We start from the raw sequence: 16,436 nt of genomic DNA, 5'->3' as shown, positions 1-16,436 counted from the left end.
TAGGAGACACTAGAAGTATGGACTATAAATATAATATCTGTGGGATTAACAGAAGATTGATCTCACGAAGTTTACAATTGGTAGCATCTTGTAAATCATTTTAGTACATTGCCTACCAATGTGGTGAATGTTGGTAAAGTTGAACACTGAATCGGATGGTCACTTTCAGCTGTGGGGAAAGTACACTGCCCAACAAAATTAACAGAACAAAATGTTTTTCGTGAATATTTTATTGTGAACAGTGTTGCCAAAGACACTGTCCACAATAAAATAAGTCCTATTTTAGGATACAGATTCTAGACGTTATTTCATCTGGAGATACCACGAGTTACACCACGTTTTACAAGTGTTCTGTTAATTTTGTCGAGCAGTGTATGAGGGGTTATTTTTAATACGGAAATACAGAACTCTGCTTCCTTGCATCATTTAGCCATTCTAACTTTATTAATACTATTACTAATACCTGCCTTATATAGCCTTGTGTGGACATTGGACACTTTCTTTGAAGGAGTGGCTGATGGAGGACAAAGAGTCCCTAGATCATGGTGCGATTAAAAAAGTGTCGTTTAACCTCTTCAATTTATTTCCCTTTCTCGGAGGTGGGGAGTGCCCATCCCCGAGAAGGGGGAATAAACCGAAGTTTCTTAATGTCTTTTCGTTCTATCTTTTTTAAATACTACGTGTCAATGTGGGATTCGGTTCAGCTGTAAAGATTGAAACTGCAAACTCCGTGTAATTTGTGATACTTTGTTTTTTGTAGTGGCCGATTAATATGGCCCTCTTCTGGGAGGGGTGTGAGGGGGAAAGAAATGAGCAAACGAAACATTTTTCTGTTTTTTATTAAAACCAGATGAGTTAGCAAAACAAGATATTCACACAAACTTTATATTCCATCGCGGCATTTAATTCGGTTCGAATCTGGGATATCACTTTATTTAATGTTAGCTTTCCGACTGGGTCGATTCCATCTGTAATTCCTCGGTTGGCACGGGCTGGGAGCCCTTGGTCTTGGTGTGGTAGCAGCACCGGGTGCTCACCATGAGCGTGGCTACGAGCAGCATCAGCGTCCCGACACTGGTCCCGAGGGCCACGTACAGGGTCGGGAATTTGTAGCACTGTTCAGGCACTTCGTCGTATCCCGTGGGACAGTGGGTGGTGCCGTCGCACCAAAGCTCCTCGCTGATGCAAGCGTGCAGCTCCGGACACTCGTACAGGCATTCCGTGTTCCGCAGGGTCTGACCCGTCCTGGTCCTCACCAGGGGCTTCGTAACCTCGAGCCATTCCACGCGGAACGTGCCGGGGACCGTGGCGACCACTTCCACTACCAGTTTCTCGGGGGTGCCACTGCGACTCTCGCTCACCGACAGCGAGTCGTTGGACCACGAGACTGAGAACAGTTCCGTGAACTTTCCGTAACCTTCGACCTGCGAGCACAGAGTAGCGAAGGGGCGGCTGCTGCCAGCGGCGTAGAGCAAGTACCGGTTGCCGAACACGCACTGCTCGTCGGGGGTCCTTCCTGCCACCTTCAGGTATAGGAACTTGAGCGGTCTCGAGACTATCAGCCAGCGGCACCGCAGGGGGCCGCTGTAGGGTTCGATGAACTCCGCCTTGTACACGATCGCCCCCTCGGAACCGTTGAGCAAGTGGGCGGTGGAGGCGCACGCGCTCACGGGGACGAACTCGTACGAGGCTTCGAACGAGAAGTCGTGGAAATCGTCCATTGGGGTCATCGCGGTCACGTGGAAACGCAGCTCCAGACTGCTGCCGACCGATTCCAGAACCAAAGGCAGGTCGTCGGCCACCACTTTGGGATCGCACACGCAGCCCACGTGCGTGGGGATGTTCTCCCAGCTCTCTGTCGCGTTTACCGATCCGTATCGACCGAAGGCGCCCTGCTGCAAGACGCACTTGTAGCGGTGGGTGACCGGGTCAAAGCTCGACACACAGGGTCCCGTCGGCACACGAAGATGGTGCAAGGTTATTCGCAGTCTCTCGGTGGGCAGTCCTCTGAACTGGTAGGTGCACACCATGTTCCGGTTGCCCCCCCTTCCGTACAGAAACAGGTTCAGCGGGGAGGTGATGCGACCCGAGGCCTCTATTCTGCTGACGAAGCGGCGGTCGCACGCACTGTTATTAACGCTGTAGCCCGCCTGCTTCATGTTGACGAACTCGTAGCGAGCCAGGAACGTGCTGCTTCCGCTGCCCTGGATGTCGGTGGTCTGGTAGACGGTGTACTTGAGCTGCAGCTCGGGGCCCGTGGACAGGTAACTCTCATCCGGGTACTTGCACGGTCTCGGGGGCAGGAAGTCGTTGTAGTCGGACGCGTGGCCGCATAGCTTGGGGTGCGACTTCTCGCAGAAGGTTCCCATGAGGGTGCCCGGGTATTTGTGGTGGCGAGATCCATGTCTGGTGCGGAGAAACCGATCGTAAATCTCGAGCTTGGTGACGTCACACTTCTCTTTGGTAGACCACACGTGCAAATCTGGCACGTGGTACGACAAGAAGTAGATCCACACCCTGTCGAAGGCCGACTCTCCGCGGAAATGGAACGAGCACGTGGTATTGGGCGGCACAGTGTGATTGGGGGACTGGATGATCCCGCTCCGGTTCTTTCCACCGTCGATGACCACGCCACAGCGACCTTTATTCATCCGGATCTCGGACACGTGCACGAACTTCACTTCCACGTCCAGCTCCAGCCGGGAGTTGTACAACAGCTGATAGGGGGCGCTGTACAGCTGCACCAGCGTTTCCGGGCCGCTCGAAGTGATCGGAGGCAAGGGGCCTGCTCCGCAGAACTCTGCCAGAAGACGCATGTGGTCGTTCTTTCCGTCGAATATCCGAATGACATCACCCGCACAGTCGGAGGTCAGGATGTTGGTGGTGTAGCCGTCATTGCTCGTGTAACCGCTGAAGAGACTGATCTTGTACTCGTTTGGCTGCGAGATGACGATCTGAGCGACCTGACCCGGTGGAGCGGAAAGCTGTCGGATCCAGTAGTGGCACGAAATGTTCCTCAAATAGAAGCCGGGGTAGTTGGGCGACTGAACTTTGCACTGGCGCACGTCACAGTCCGTCAGGATCCTGTCGCAGTAAGTGTAAGGCACCTTCTCGCCCACGTAGTGCGGAAGGTCGGTGGTCCCGAAGCGCACTACGGAGGGGTAGTTCGGAAGGTATCTGTAGGTCAGGTAGAGACTGGCGAGGGAGCCGTGAACTCCTGCCAAGCTGGGCACCGCCACGTGGATGACGACCTCCTTGCTGTCGCTGTAGAAAGTCGCCATCTTGCCCGTGATGGTTCCGCAGAAGTAGCCGAAGATGGGTGACTCCATTCCTTTAGCGGTGATCTTAGGGGGAGGTCGTCTTCGCACGGGGGCACGAAGATGCTCCGCGAACGTCCGCACTGACCGTTTGGTGTGGTTGGTCGCACTTTGCTCCGTACGCTCCCAGTTCTCCGTGATCTGCACGTGACCTTGCTGACACCCCGAAGTGGAGCTGCAAGAAAGAAAAAAGAAAACATTTTTTCAGTTAGTTGTCGTGTAGCGTATCGGGCGAACACGAGACTCGCATCAAATTCGACCTCTGCGCGAGCCCAGGAGGATATCAGCGAACGCTCGTCCCTCTGACATCCGCCTTCATCGTGTTTGCCGCCGTCTCGATTTCGCTAAGAAAATCTGTTCGTTTTCTTTGACATTGTACAAAGGGTTGAGCCTCACCTGTCGAGCAGATAGGTGCCCACTTGGAAGGAGAGGAAAGTTATCTCGATCACATCGCCGTACTGCCCGCCTCCGGCTACGAACGTCAACCTGCAGATGTACGATATGTGTCGGTGGAAAGGCTCCGTGAGACGGAAAGGGTATTTGACTCCGACTTGACCGTAATAAGTCCGGTTGCAATCTGAAGAAATAAAGTAAAATAAATAAATGTACAACGCACACCCTAGTTCGCAACGGGGCAGATATTATTCTCACCACAATCGCCTCATACTTTATTTAAATTTATTTTTAAATAATTTACTTAAAATATTTAAAAATATGTATTTATTTAATTTCATTTATTTATTCAATGAAACTGTTTTGTAATAATTGTAACTTTGCTAACTGTGTGACATTGGCCTCTCACAGCTGTGACGTCATGGTATTCGACATTCGAATAGTGTTTCCCTTTATGTGAAACACTTGGTTAACACTCAGGCTAATCGAATTTAATGGTTTCAATATAAATTAAACTGGTTTTATTGTGAGTATAGTGTGTATGGTAACCTTTAGGTGCGTTCACATATATATATACTTTAGTCTTAATTGTCTTCACCATGTCTGTTCGTCCGTCCGCATGTAATAACTTAGCTCCTAGCGAATATTCATGAAGCTTTGATTTACAAAAATGAATGATTTAAAAAAATTTTGCAAAGTAAATTCATAATACCAGTCAACTGTCTAACAAAATATCGTATAACAATGTCTATGGGAAATAATAAGAGAATGTGAACCTCCCTCCCACAAGGATAGCCAAAATAAGGGCAGAGTACAAGTTCACCTTAGATGCAATGTTTAAATTGTTTTGAATGTAAATGGGCAAGTTATTAATAAGATAAAATTTCTTGTAAAATATGTAGAAAATGTATACACTCCCTCCAAAAAGTATTCAGACACTACAGTTTTCGTAGTCCACTGACTATCGTGGATAAATGACTCATATGAGAAAGGCGTATAGGCCATACAAATTAATTCTTCTCGCTATGGCACATAGTATTAGTATTAGTATTAGTATTAGTAACGGCCGCATGGTGCAAGAAAGCCTATGGCTTATGCTGCACCAGCCAAAAAAAAAAAAAAAAAAAAAAATCCGAACAAAACAATGATAAAAACAAAAAAAAAAAAATAATAATAATAAATAAATAACTAAATAATAATAATTAATAAATAAAAAAAAATAAAATAAAAAGGAAATTAAACCTATCATCCTATGTGCTTCCCTTACCCAAAAGTACTATCCAGATGACCTTTGAATTTCCCCAAACTGTCGGCCTCTACCACCCATGAAGGCAACTTATTCCAGTAATTTATAACTCGCTGGCTAAAATAGAACTTCCTGCAATCCAATCTAAACATTTCCCCCCGTAACTTGAATTTATGTCCCCTAGTTCTAGCATCATTTATAATCTTGAAAATTTTGTCCTCATTCATTTTACTGATGCCTCTCAGAGCCTTAAACACCTCAATCAAATCTCCTCTAAGGTGTCTAGTTTCCAAACTCTGCAACCCACATATTCGAAGTCTTTCTTCATAAGGACGCCCTTTTGCCGATCTCACCAGGCGAGTTACCCTTCTTTGCACCCTTTCAAGAAGCTCGATGTCTTTCTTCAGGTGCGGTCTCCATACTTGAACACAGTATTCCAAGTGTGGTCTAACATAAGCCTTATATAATGGGATTATCACGTCCCTATCTCTACTTGCAAAAGTTCGATAGATCATCGATAGGACACCATGGGCCTTCCTTGCAACCTGTTTACAATGCTCAGAGAATTTCATGTCTGACCGTATCGTAACACCCAAGTCCCTTTCCTCCAGTACTGGCTTTAGTTGAACTCCACCAAGTGAATAAGTTTTTTTGGAATTACTGTTTCCCAGGTGTAATACCTTACACTTTGTTGGATTAAAGCACAGCTGCCATTTTTCTGACCATTCCTGAAGTCTATCTAGGTCTCTCTGAAGAAGCTCAGCTTGACAGTGATCATTAACTACTCTCCCAATTTTAACATCATCTGCAAATTTAGACATCACGCCCTCTATCCCTTCATCAATGTCGTTTATGAAAATTAAAAACAACAGTGGTCCTAATACTGATCCTTGGGGAACCCCACTTCTTACATCAACCCAATCTGAGGAATAGCCATTTATCACAACCCTCTGCCTCCTGCCCTGAAGCCATCCTTCTATCCATCTAAGGATTTTCCCAGTGATTCCAACCTGTTCCAGCTTATAAAGCAACCGCTCATGTGGGACTGAGTCAAAAGCTTTGCTGAAATCTAAATAAACAATGTCGAAATTATTCCCTAAATCCAGCTCGTGAGTGACCCTTTCGAAATAGCGAACCAGATTTGTTAAACATGATTTTCCCTTTACGAAACCATGCTGAGTATCCTTGAGAATTTCAATTCGATCCAAATGATCCTGAATTCCACCCTTGATCATTGCCTCCATGATTTTCCCTACTACTGAAGTCAGACTGACAGGTCGATAATTTCCAACTTCACTTTTAGAGCCACCCTTATGTATGGGAGATACATTTGCACTTTTCCAATCCAAGGGAATCTCCCCAGAGTCTAATGATGCTCGCATAATTAGCCTCAATGGTTCAATGCATTCGCTTGCTGCCTCTCTTAAGATTATAGGGTATATTCCATCAACTCCAGGAGCCTTACTGGTCTGTAGGCTCGAAAGTTTTTTCATTAAATAATCTTGCGAAATTTCAATATCATTAATTACATATTTTTTAACTTCGCTCCCACAATTTCCCTTTGCCACAAAAGGCTTTTCATTTGTAAATATCGATGCAAAATAACTGTTGAGTTCATCTGCAACGGCAGCTGGTGTATTTATTACTATCCCCTTTCCCTTACGTAAAGGTCCGATCTGGTTTGTCCTGCTCTTCTTGGCATTTATATATGTGAAGAATTCTTTATCCCCCCTCTTTGCTCTGTTTGCTAGTGATTTCTCATAAACTGCCTTTGCCTGTCGAACCTTTTCTGTGGCTCTATTACACATCACCTTGTAGCTGTTATAGGCTTCAGTACTTTTTATTGCTCTGTAACCTTTCCATGCCACCTTTTTCTGCTCAAGTAATGCGGCAACTTCACTAGTCATCCAACTTGGAACCCTCCTCGTGGAGTATTTTTTTAATGGTATATACGCATTCAAGGCATCTGTGATTAATGTTTTAAAAGCGTACCACAGTTCAATTGTATTCATTCTCTGCGCGATATCTACCCAGTTAATAGAGGCCATGTAGTACCTTAAGGCATCGTAATTTCCTTTTCTGAAATTAAAACCCATTCCTTTGCCTTTTACTTCTGCTACCTCTCTCGTCATCATCCACCGTAGAACTCCGTGATCACTTCCTGCTACTGGTTCCTCTACTGTCAGCCCTGTTATGTCATCTGATTCATGTGTGATGATGAGGTCTAGGATATTCTTTTCTCTAGTATTTTCCCTGACATGTTGATACAAATAACAGTCATCTAGTTGATTTAAAAATTTTGTTCCCCATGTCGAGTTTCCTTCCCATTTACTCCAATCAATTAGAGGCAGATTGAAATCACCCATAATAAGGCATTGACGCTTACTTGCCCATTCCATTTGCATGTAGAGGCTTTTGTCATAATCTTCACAATCACCTGGTCTGTAGATTACTCCTACTCGCATTATACCTTTGTTTCCAACTATCTCACACCATACAGACTCTATACTAGCATGTGAGACGTCTGAATCCGGGAAAGCTATCGTCGCACTCAGGCTGCTTCTGATAAGAAGCATTACCCCACCACCCCTTCTATCTAACCTATCCTTCCTAAATACATTATAGAGTCGAGCTGACCGATTTTGAGAGGGATGGTATTGTCGGATGTCACGTTGTCTCCTGCAATTGCTGGCAGTGTGCACCATCCCACGTCGACCATCGGTGATGATATCATAAACGGTAGTGGGGCTGTGTAACTGCCATCTATCATCTATCAACATGGATTGTTGAAGCAGTCGACAGGAGTTGGAGTCTGTGCAAACGGATTGCACAGCTTCAGTTTTCATGAGAGAGCAGCGCATAAGACAAACATCATCAACTGCAATCTGCAGTCTTGCTTTCAATGGTGCAATGAACGCTGTAATTAGTCTATAGAGCAGTGGAAGTGGCTGCTATAGAGGGACGAATCTATACCCATATTTCGATCATTTGGTTGGTGGAAGAGGGGAGGATGCCTGGAGAAAAGCACCATTTGCTGGATGAAAAGCCATGCGCCCTCGCCTGAGACCGACTAACTCAGTCATCGACGGGACTCGAACTCAGATCTTTTCCACCCGGTGTGTGGAGGACAGCGATTCTACCCACTGTGCTACCCATGAGAGCTCTCTTTGGTTACCACAGTTGTAGTAGCTTGTTATTTGACTGAGTGTAACCTTTCTGTACCCCTGTACAGAAATGTTCGTTAAGAAATGTCCAGGTTTAGACTTAATTGAAAATCAAGTAATCATTAAGTTTTATGATTACTTTCCTCAAATTATGTTAAATTTGTTTAATAAATGTTTCACTGAAGGTACTTTTCCAAGACCGTGGAAGATGGCACTGCTAAAGATATTGCATAAGCCTGGTAAGCCCAGGACTATCCGAGAGCATACAGACCAATTTCTCTCTTGGCGAACATGGGTAAGGTTTATGAAAGGTTACTTTCATAAACCTTAAAAGGACGCCATAACATCTCTTTTAAAGTACATTAAGGATTCTTCTGAGAAATATGTTCTTATGGTCTTTATAGACTTCGAAGGAGCATTTGATTCGGTATGGTGGGAAAGTGCCCTTCGATCTCTAGTGCTTGCAGAGTGTAATAGTTACATATTTAACACTATAAGGTCATACTTTCAGGACAGATTTATTACTGTGCGTGCACGTCATCTGTCATATAGTGCCAGTGTCTCGAGAGGCTGTCCTCAAGGTTCGGTTTTGGGACCTCTCTTTTGGAATGCAGTTTTAGATCAGTGGTTTGTTAAGGAGAGTACAGAGGTTGCTAAGATAGCTTATGCTGATGACCTTGTGATTGGAGTTTCTGGGCGCTCCAGACTTATATTGGAAAGAAAAATACAGTCAGTTTTAGATGATTTAATGGATTGGGCCAATTTGAACAAATTGAAGATCTCTGCAAGTAAGACCTGTTTTATGGTTTTTAAGAAACAATTTGATTACGGCAGGCCTCCAAGAGTTCTTTTAGGTGGTGTTCAAATTCCTTATGTTGCTAAAACTAAGTATTTGGGATTAATCATAGATGACAAACTTTCCTTTTTCCCACATGTTTCACACCTAAATGTAAAAGTAAGACACTTTACAGGCTCCATTGCTAGGATTTCTCGTAAGGAGTGGGGATTGAATAAGAGAGTGTTGTCATTGTATTATAAGACTATTTTTCTCCAGATAGTGGCATATGCGGCTGTTGTTTGGTTTTCTGTGGTAACTAAAACTAGGATTCGATCGAAACTTTTATCGCTTCAGCGCTCTATGTTATTAACTTTATTGAAAGTACCTAGAACAGCGTCTACAAACGCCCTACAGGTAATTGCTGGTACCATGCCATTGGATTTTTTTTATTGTCTACAGAGGGTTTTTGTACAAATTGAAAAAGGGTACATCAGTAACGTTTTTGGATATTACAATTGATTTGGAGAATAATATTAAAGAAGAAAAACAACGAATATGGAACAAATTAATGGATTTATGGCAGACCAGATGGGAAAGTGGTGATGTTGGAGCTGTGACGAGGAAATATATTCCCCAGGTGAACTATGCATTGGCAAAAACCGTGGCATCTTGTTTTACGCCTTCTATGTACACTTCTTATTTGTTAACAGGACACGGCTCACTTAGGGCCAAATTATATGAGAGAGGGTTGGAGACAGATCCTTTCTGTACATGTGGCGAGCAGGAGACTTGGATGCATGTAATTTTTTTATGTCGGGAGTATGAAGACCAAAGGCGGATTTTGATGGCGCATATTCCTGACTTATCATTTGATACAGTGCATTTGCTTATTGCAAATCGTGACTGTTTTAATTTATTTCAGGAGTTTTCAGCTGCTGTTTTTGCAAGAAGAACTGTTCTCAGAGCCTTTCTTCAGAGGCAAACCTAGTGTCTTAATTGTCTTCATGGAGTTTCACTATTGGTTTCTGCATCTGGCTGGCGGCTGGGGTGCTGGACCTGATTCATGGTGTTGGGTCTGGTGCTCTGGTTGGTTGTCTTTTGTGCTGCAATCATGAATACTCCATTCTGGATTCTGCCGTGCTGGATCAGATTCATTACGTCGGGTCTGGTGGTCTAAAGCGTCTATTATCCATGGCGTACAGTTGGAGATTGCTGGATAGTACCGTTATTGGTTTTGGAGGTTCCAGTGCATGTGAAACAGCAGCTGAGGAAATATTCAATTGAGCTGTGATTTTTGAAGTTTATAGTTGTGCCATCCAGACTATTGAATATTATTGTTGTTTTATTATATATATATATTTTTTTTTTATTATTATTTTTTTTTCCCTGCTGGCTCCCTGGTATGGCCAACCCGGGGCGCGGGATTGCTGGCACTCACTGGTATTGCACTACCTCCAGTGGGTGCGGGATTTCAAGTGCGAATAGCGCTACAGTAAAATCAGACTCAAGTAATTTAACATACTTTTTAAGGACTGCTTTGTAAAGACTATATATTCCCAAGTTCTCAAGGTAGATTTGGGCTTATGCCTGGGAGCTACCCTGAATAAGAACACACTTGCACTTGCACTTGTACCCCTGTACAAGGTTTGCCCGCCTCCATTGGTCTCTTAAAATCGGGACAGAGTCCCACTTGAAAATCCCAGCAGATTTGCAGTTTTTGAGATACTCATATCGGTGTATCAGGCGTCTACGAGTAAGGATCCCAAAATGTAGAGTACGGTGAAGAGTGTCGACTATATGGCCCCAGAGAAATTATGAAGACATCTACATCTTTTCATCTGTTTATGAAACCAGGAGTATTACTTGCTTCGCAACGTTTGGAACGAGTTGTGCTGGTATTGCACTACTTTCAAATAGATGGCCTCACCAAAAGATCGAATGGCTATTTGTTTAGAAAATGGGACATATGGCAGCCTATTTCAGGATTTACCTCCATCATCAGACAGCAGGCGGTATAATGACAATACTCAGACAAAACAGAGAGACTTGGCTTTTTACAACTTTGAAGCTATTTCTATATACTGCTTTGAAGCTAATTTTATATACTGCATGGTACTGATATTAAACAACTTATTTACAACTGTTTTGTTTACGTGTTGCCAATAGACAGCACTTGCTTTCTGATGAGGGACCAGTTAGTTATGTAAAAGACTGTCAAGACAGTCTCCTCTTCTAAACAAATTGCCAGTTAACATTTGGAAACGTCATCCGTTTGAAGGTAGTGCAACAGCAGGCCAACTCTTTGCAAGTGGTAAATGATTCTCATCAACCGGTGCAATACCACCACTTTGCTTATTGATGGCTTGAAATAGTGGACCACATGTTTAGCCTCCAGAGCAAAGCTCCAGCAACCTCACCCCATCCCCACTCTTCCATCATGCAGTATGATTGATGTCTTTTGAGGTTATGATGACATCATGGCGAGATCCAATCTTCCTTACTTTTCAAGGGTGCAGCTCTAAGGTGTTCATAGGCTGGTCACCGTCTAAGAGCTGTACCCTCGAAGTCGGTGTTCATAGGCTGGCCACTAGATAGTCCACTGGGCAGAACCTATTGGTAACTCTCGAGGAGGCTTCCTTCCGGATCATCCAGTGTATAACCTTGCTGCCTCTACTCTGCCAGATAATGACTGGAGAGAGTCCTAGTAGTGTGATTAAATCCTTTATTCCGCACCACCTTAAAATCTCAACATTTATTTAAACCTTGGTTTTCAAATAAATGCCCTAAGGCTGTTCAAGATGAAAATCTTTCATATTGCAACTGGCTTGCATCCAAATCCTCAGGTTCATTTTCTACCGAAATCAAAGCTAGTAACAATTGTAAACCTGCTATTAATCAGTCCAGACAAGATTTTGAACAGGCTAAGAGTAGAAAACTTGCTTCTTGTCCAAATGGTAGTACGAGCATTCTGGTTTCTTGCCAAAGCTATTGGTCGCAACTTTTTCTGATCTCTGTTCCCACCTCTGTCAAAACCAGATGGTTCTATTGCCACCTCAACCAAAGACAAAGATGACCTGCCAACATCCTACTTTTCTTCTAACTCGTGTATTGATGATCTTAGTAAGCCACCTCCTACTGTTCCCAATACGCTCCATTAAATGCCTCTTGTGGTCTTCCGTCAAAAGGCGTTCAGAAGGAGTTTGACCAATCTTGATACTAAGAAAGTTTCAGATCCTGATGGTATTTTTCCACTTGTTCTCAAAACTTGTGCTGCTGAACATATCCTGTTCTGTGTCAACTTTTTTCTCCCTCCTTTTCCAGAGGTGTTTTTCCTTCTGCTTGTAAATTGCTCATATCAATTCAGTTCTAAGAAGGGTGACAAATCCCTCCTATCCAATTATCTTCCCATTGCATTTCTACTCTATCTAAAGAAATGGAGAAATCAATTAACCGCCAACTATTAAATTATCTAGAAATCTTTCATCTGATCAACGATCACCAGTATGGATTCTGTCAGTGTCGATCCATTGGTGATATTCTGGCTTATGGAAAAATTCAAAGGAAAAGTTTAGTGAAACTCAAGCTGTTGCTCCTCACATTTTTCAATGACTTTTGATCGTATTTGGAACAAAGGTCCTTTGAATAAGCTTCCATTTTTATGGTTTACCAACTGTTTTTTGTAATTGGGTATCCAGTTTTCTCTCTGATCGGTCATTGAGGGTGACGGTAGATGTCTGTCTGTCTTCTAACTTCTCCACTAAAGCCGGTGTTCTACAAAGTTCAGTTCTTTCTCGCACTACTCTCCTCTTATATATTAATAACTTCGGCCAGTGTTGGTGACTCTTGTTCATTATTATCCAGGTATTTCATGATGTTCTCCATCTTGGTGTTGGTCCGAATGTGATCCCGAAGGAATACGTTAGTACTGGGATTGCATAAGTGTTTATAGCACTGGTAATGGTACCGCCAGTGAGTTTTGTTTTTAGCAGGCTCCTCGGTCTTTGATGGTATTTCTTAGTCAGGTGAAGCTTGACCTTCTTGTGTTCTAACTCTTGAGACTGCATCCTTCTCAGATATTTGTGAGTCTTTTCCTCTGTCATGACTTCAATATTTTCACCAGTCTGCAGCTAATAGTTTCAGCCTATTGGATTTCTCTGATGCAATCCACGGGTCTTGCATTCGTCTTGGTCAAATTGCATTCTGGTGTCATTGCTGTACCTTTCGGTGATCAGGAGTAGCTGTTGGAGTTGATTCTCCAACAGCTACTCCTGTTCTTTTTCCCTTCTTGTTCTTCTTTAAGCATGGGAATATTTATATGACTGCTTCGTTCCTCTGAATTTAGGAGTGCAATCTAATTCTTGATTCATCATCAGGGGTCACTAAATTCTAAACACTTTTTTAGCGTCTCTAGAATGAACTCTTTCGAAACCATACTGCAGTTCGCCTTGTTTATCGACTGTCTTCGTATTGAGGACAGTCAAGAATCCAACTTCCATAAAGGAGGCCTTGTGTCTGTTTGTTAACGTGGCTTAGCAAACAGACATTTAGAACACTCACAACAAATCAGAAGAACTTTCTATTCATGCTGCAGCATGCAGATGCAATTAGGACAGTAATGATGTAGTAATGTCACCAGGATGAATCAAGTCACGTATGTACAATACTCGATCAACATTTCCGCGAGAACTTGGTGTGGTGATTTAGGGCAGAGAGGCTCACTGTACAGTGGACAAAATTATTTGACGTTGTCAATGGACACTTTCTACTCAACTGGCTTAAATTAATGAGCATGCACAAATCCGAGTAGTCGTCAGTTGATCACGTATCTGTTGGAGACCATGTCAGACCACGATTTCGCAAGATATCCACGAGCAGAAGTATTAAGTGGCCTTCTGAAACGCGCACCAAGTATTATTTAAACAAAAGTAAATCTCATTTAGGATTTCTTTGAAGCACAAAATTATCCTTTGTTGAAAATCTTTGGTGCATACATAAATTACAGAAGATGTTTCGGATTATTTTTGTTTATATCAAAGGCAGGTTGCGCCATCAACAATAAAAAAAGGCAATTTCATCATAGGAAGTGACGTCAAACTGTGTGCGAGGGAAACTTTCATGGTTGGGGATTTAGTGTGACTTTTGATGAACTTACAATGAGGTTAGCGGAACTACCGGGACTTTTTTTTTGTGTGTTGCCTTGACAACCGGAGAATGCTGACAACAATTAGACGCGTTGCCACTTTAAAGGGCCCTAATGGAAGTTCACACTCGATCTGCCGTGCAGTGTTTAAAGCGGTGGACAAGGGAGTACTCACTGGTGCATGCCAGGGGTTCGTCACTGCCGTCTCCGCAGTCATCCGTGCCGTCACAGAACTTGCTCGAGCTGACGCAGCGTTCGTTCTCGCAGAAGAACTCGGACAGACGGCAGGCTGAGAGTAGCGGGCGTCTTGGAACGATGGCCATGATGAGCACGAGCATGAGGGGGTAGAACCCCGGGGAGGGGTTGGGCTCCATCGTGGGTACTACGTAGACATGTCAGCTGGCTCGGGACATCGTCGGAGACAGATGGAGCCGGAGGTCGCTAAAGAAAGAAAGAAAGAAAGAGTCAGATTGTGAAAAGAAAATCGCGCCAGAAGAAAAAAAAAAAATAATAATAATAAAAACATCGTTAATCTCGGCATCCTCGCGCAACACAACCCTTCAATTTTTCGTTGCCTTGGCAACCGCGATCGGTTTAATCGAAGGCAGATATCGGCATCCCCGGATCAACTTCGTCCTTTCATCGTTGTCATGGCAACCGCACCAAACATTATACCGATTAAAATGTATACTTATCATTGCTTCTTTATGTTATGGTTAGGTTTATTTCGAGTAGGGTAGTTGATCAACAAGTCACGGTACTATCTGAAAAGAACTCTGGGTGTTGAGGGTAATGCGGTGATTGTTTATTTTCCATTAACGCCACATTTTTCTTTTTCTTTTTTTTCTTTTTTTTTTTTTTTTTCGGACATTCGCCGGTTTCGAGGGTACTGTAATCGTGGCGCGCGATGATTACTGTTTGCTTTCTAAGGTGGAAAGCCCTTGGCGATAAGGTTGTTCTTTCTGTAGACGCCGCTTGGAGAGATCCGATTCAATAGCGTCCGTCGGCCGATAGAAATCTCGCGGGAAAAAAGGGACGGCACCGGCAAGTGTAGTTTAGTGTCGAGATGTACATTGTCCTGTGGAGAGGACAGCTTTTCACGCCTCTGTTGGCCCCTGTTTCATTTTGCTGCCCTTTATCAAATGGCACGTGAACGCTGTTTGCTTTCCCCTTGTAGGCGACTAAACGGGGTTGCCGCTTGTCGCCTGGGATTTAATGTTTCCGTGCGTTGCGGACTTGGAGTTTGCTTACTGCGAGATCGCTGGCGCCGATGCTTTTCTGTTCTTTGAACGAAATGAAAAAATTCTCGAGTTTCTACGATTTCCAATCCGATTTTTTTTCTTTCTTTTTTTTCCTTTCAGGGATTCGTCCATGGAATATTCACATGTCTCTGATTTAGCGAGAAAAGAACTCGACAAGGTCGTCCTCTTTGGAACTCATTAATTCGCTGAGTGTTCGTAAAATAAATCAATTTCTAACTTTGTCTTCTTTCGCTCTACACCCTCCCTACTTCCCTTTTTTTTTTTAATCTAAGAGAATCGTTTTTTTTTTTTTTTTTTTTTTTGTTGAGCCGGCGAGTTCTTTTAGGATGACATCTAACCTGCAAAAGGTCGTCTTTTCTAGTGAGAATTAATAGTGAATAACAACAATCATTATTCGGTACAAAGAACTATATATAGTGGATATAAGTAATACAGTAATTTTAAATTAATTCTTTAAAACAATCAAATTCTACCATATATAAAGAAATCTCTAAGACATATATATTATCTTTGTTGCCTGGCAACGCCTGTAACGAAGACGTGTACAAGGACGAAGCTAAAAGCATTTTAGACAACATTTATATCATGACTGGCGTCTACGCAAATTTCTATATGAGGCCGAAGTGTGGGCATGAGCTGCTCCATCACACTATCCATCTTCCCAGCAGAACTCTGTCTCCTCCAATGGGCCATCCAGAAACATAAATTTCCACCAAACAACTCCTTTCTGCACACTTTGCAATACGTGTGGGGACCGGTATGGAAAGCGAAGGTAAAAAATAAAAATTATAAAAGTTTTTAAATTTTAACATAATGGTATTTGGACGTAGGTAAAGGAAGAAGTGTTCATGGGGGTTAAAAAGGTTTTGTTTTGTCACTATCTGAAGAAATGTAAAGTTGAAATTGTCGAGTAGCGTCTTACGTGACTTGTAGATCAATTTAGCGTTTCTTGCTTACCTGGTTTTGCACCCGATTACCTGGGTTTAAAGTGTTATTGGAAGTCGCCAAGAAAACTTCAAAAGAAAAGGCATCGTGGCCATTTCTGGAGATACTTCATTGTAGATAACTGTGTAGACCACGCATGCAGAGATTTTCCTTCATGGTCTTTTGCGCAGAGAGCTCCAAATACGTTTTTT

General features: G+C 43.2%; 1 protein-coding gene across 1 annotated transcript in view; it reads right to left on the bottom strand.

Annotated features, from left to right (window-relative positions):
- Window positions 1-918: 918 nt before the first annotated feature.
- The window catches only part of LOC150086410 (uncharacterized), an 83,050-nt gene continuing 67,532 nt past the window's right edge, over window positions 919-16,436 (bottom strand). The window contains exons 2-4 of the mRNA XM_090371362.1: window positions 14,214-14,479; window positions 3,714-3,894; window positions 919-3,492 (exon numbers count right to left, since the gene is read on the bottom strand). Coding sequence (XP_090227488.1) covers window positions 942-3,492; window positions 3,714-3,894; window positions 14,214-14,361 — 2,880 coding nt within the window. The 5' untranslated portion in view covers window positions 14,362-14,479 and the 3' untranslated portion in view covers window positions 919-941. The remainder of the gene's footprint in view (window positions 3,493-3,713; window positions 3,895-14,213; window positions 14,480-16,436) is intronic.

Source organism: Mastigoproctus giganteus, chromosome 4, assembly GCF_048544385.1.
Source record: "Mastigoproctus giganteus isolate SK-2022 chromosome 4, ASM4854438v1, whole genome shotgun sequence".
In the NCBI taxonomy this organism is placed as follows: domain Eukaryota; kingdom Metazoa; phylum Arthropoda; class Arachnida; order Uropygi; family Thelyphonidae; genus Mastigoproctus; species Mastigoproctus giganteus.
The sequence above is the reverse complement of the archived record's forward strand: the minus strand, read 5'-3'. Positions and strand labels throughout refer to the sequence as shown.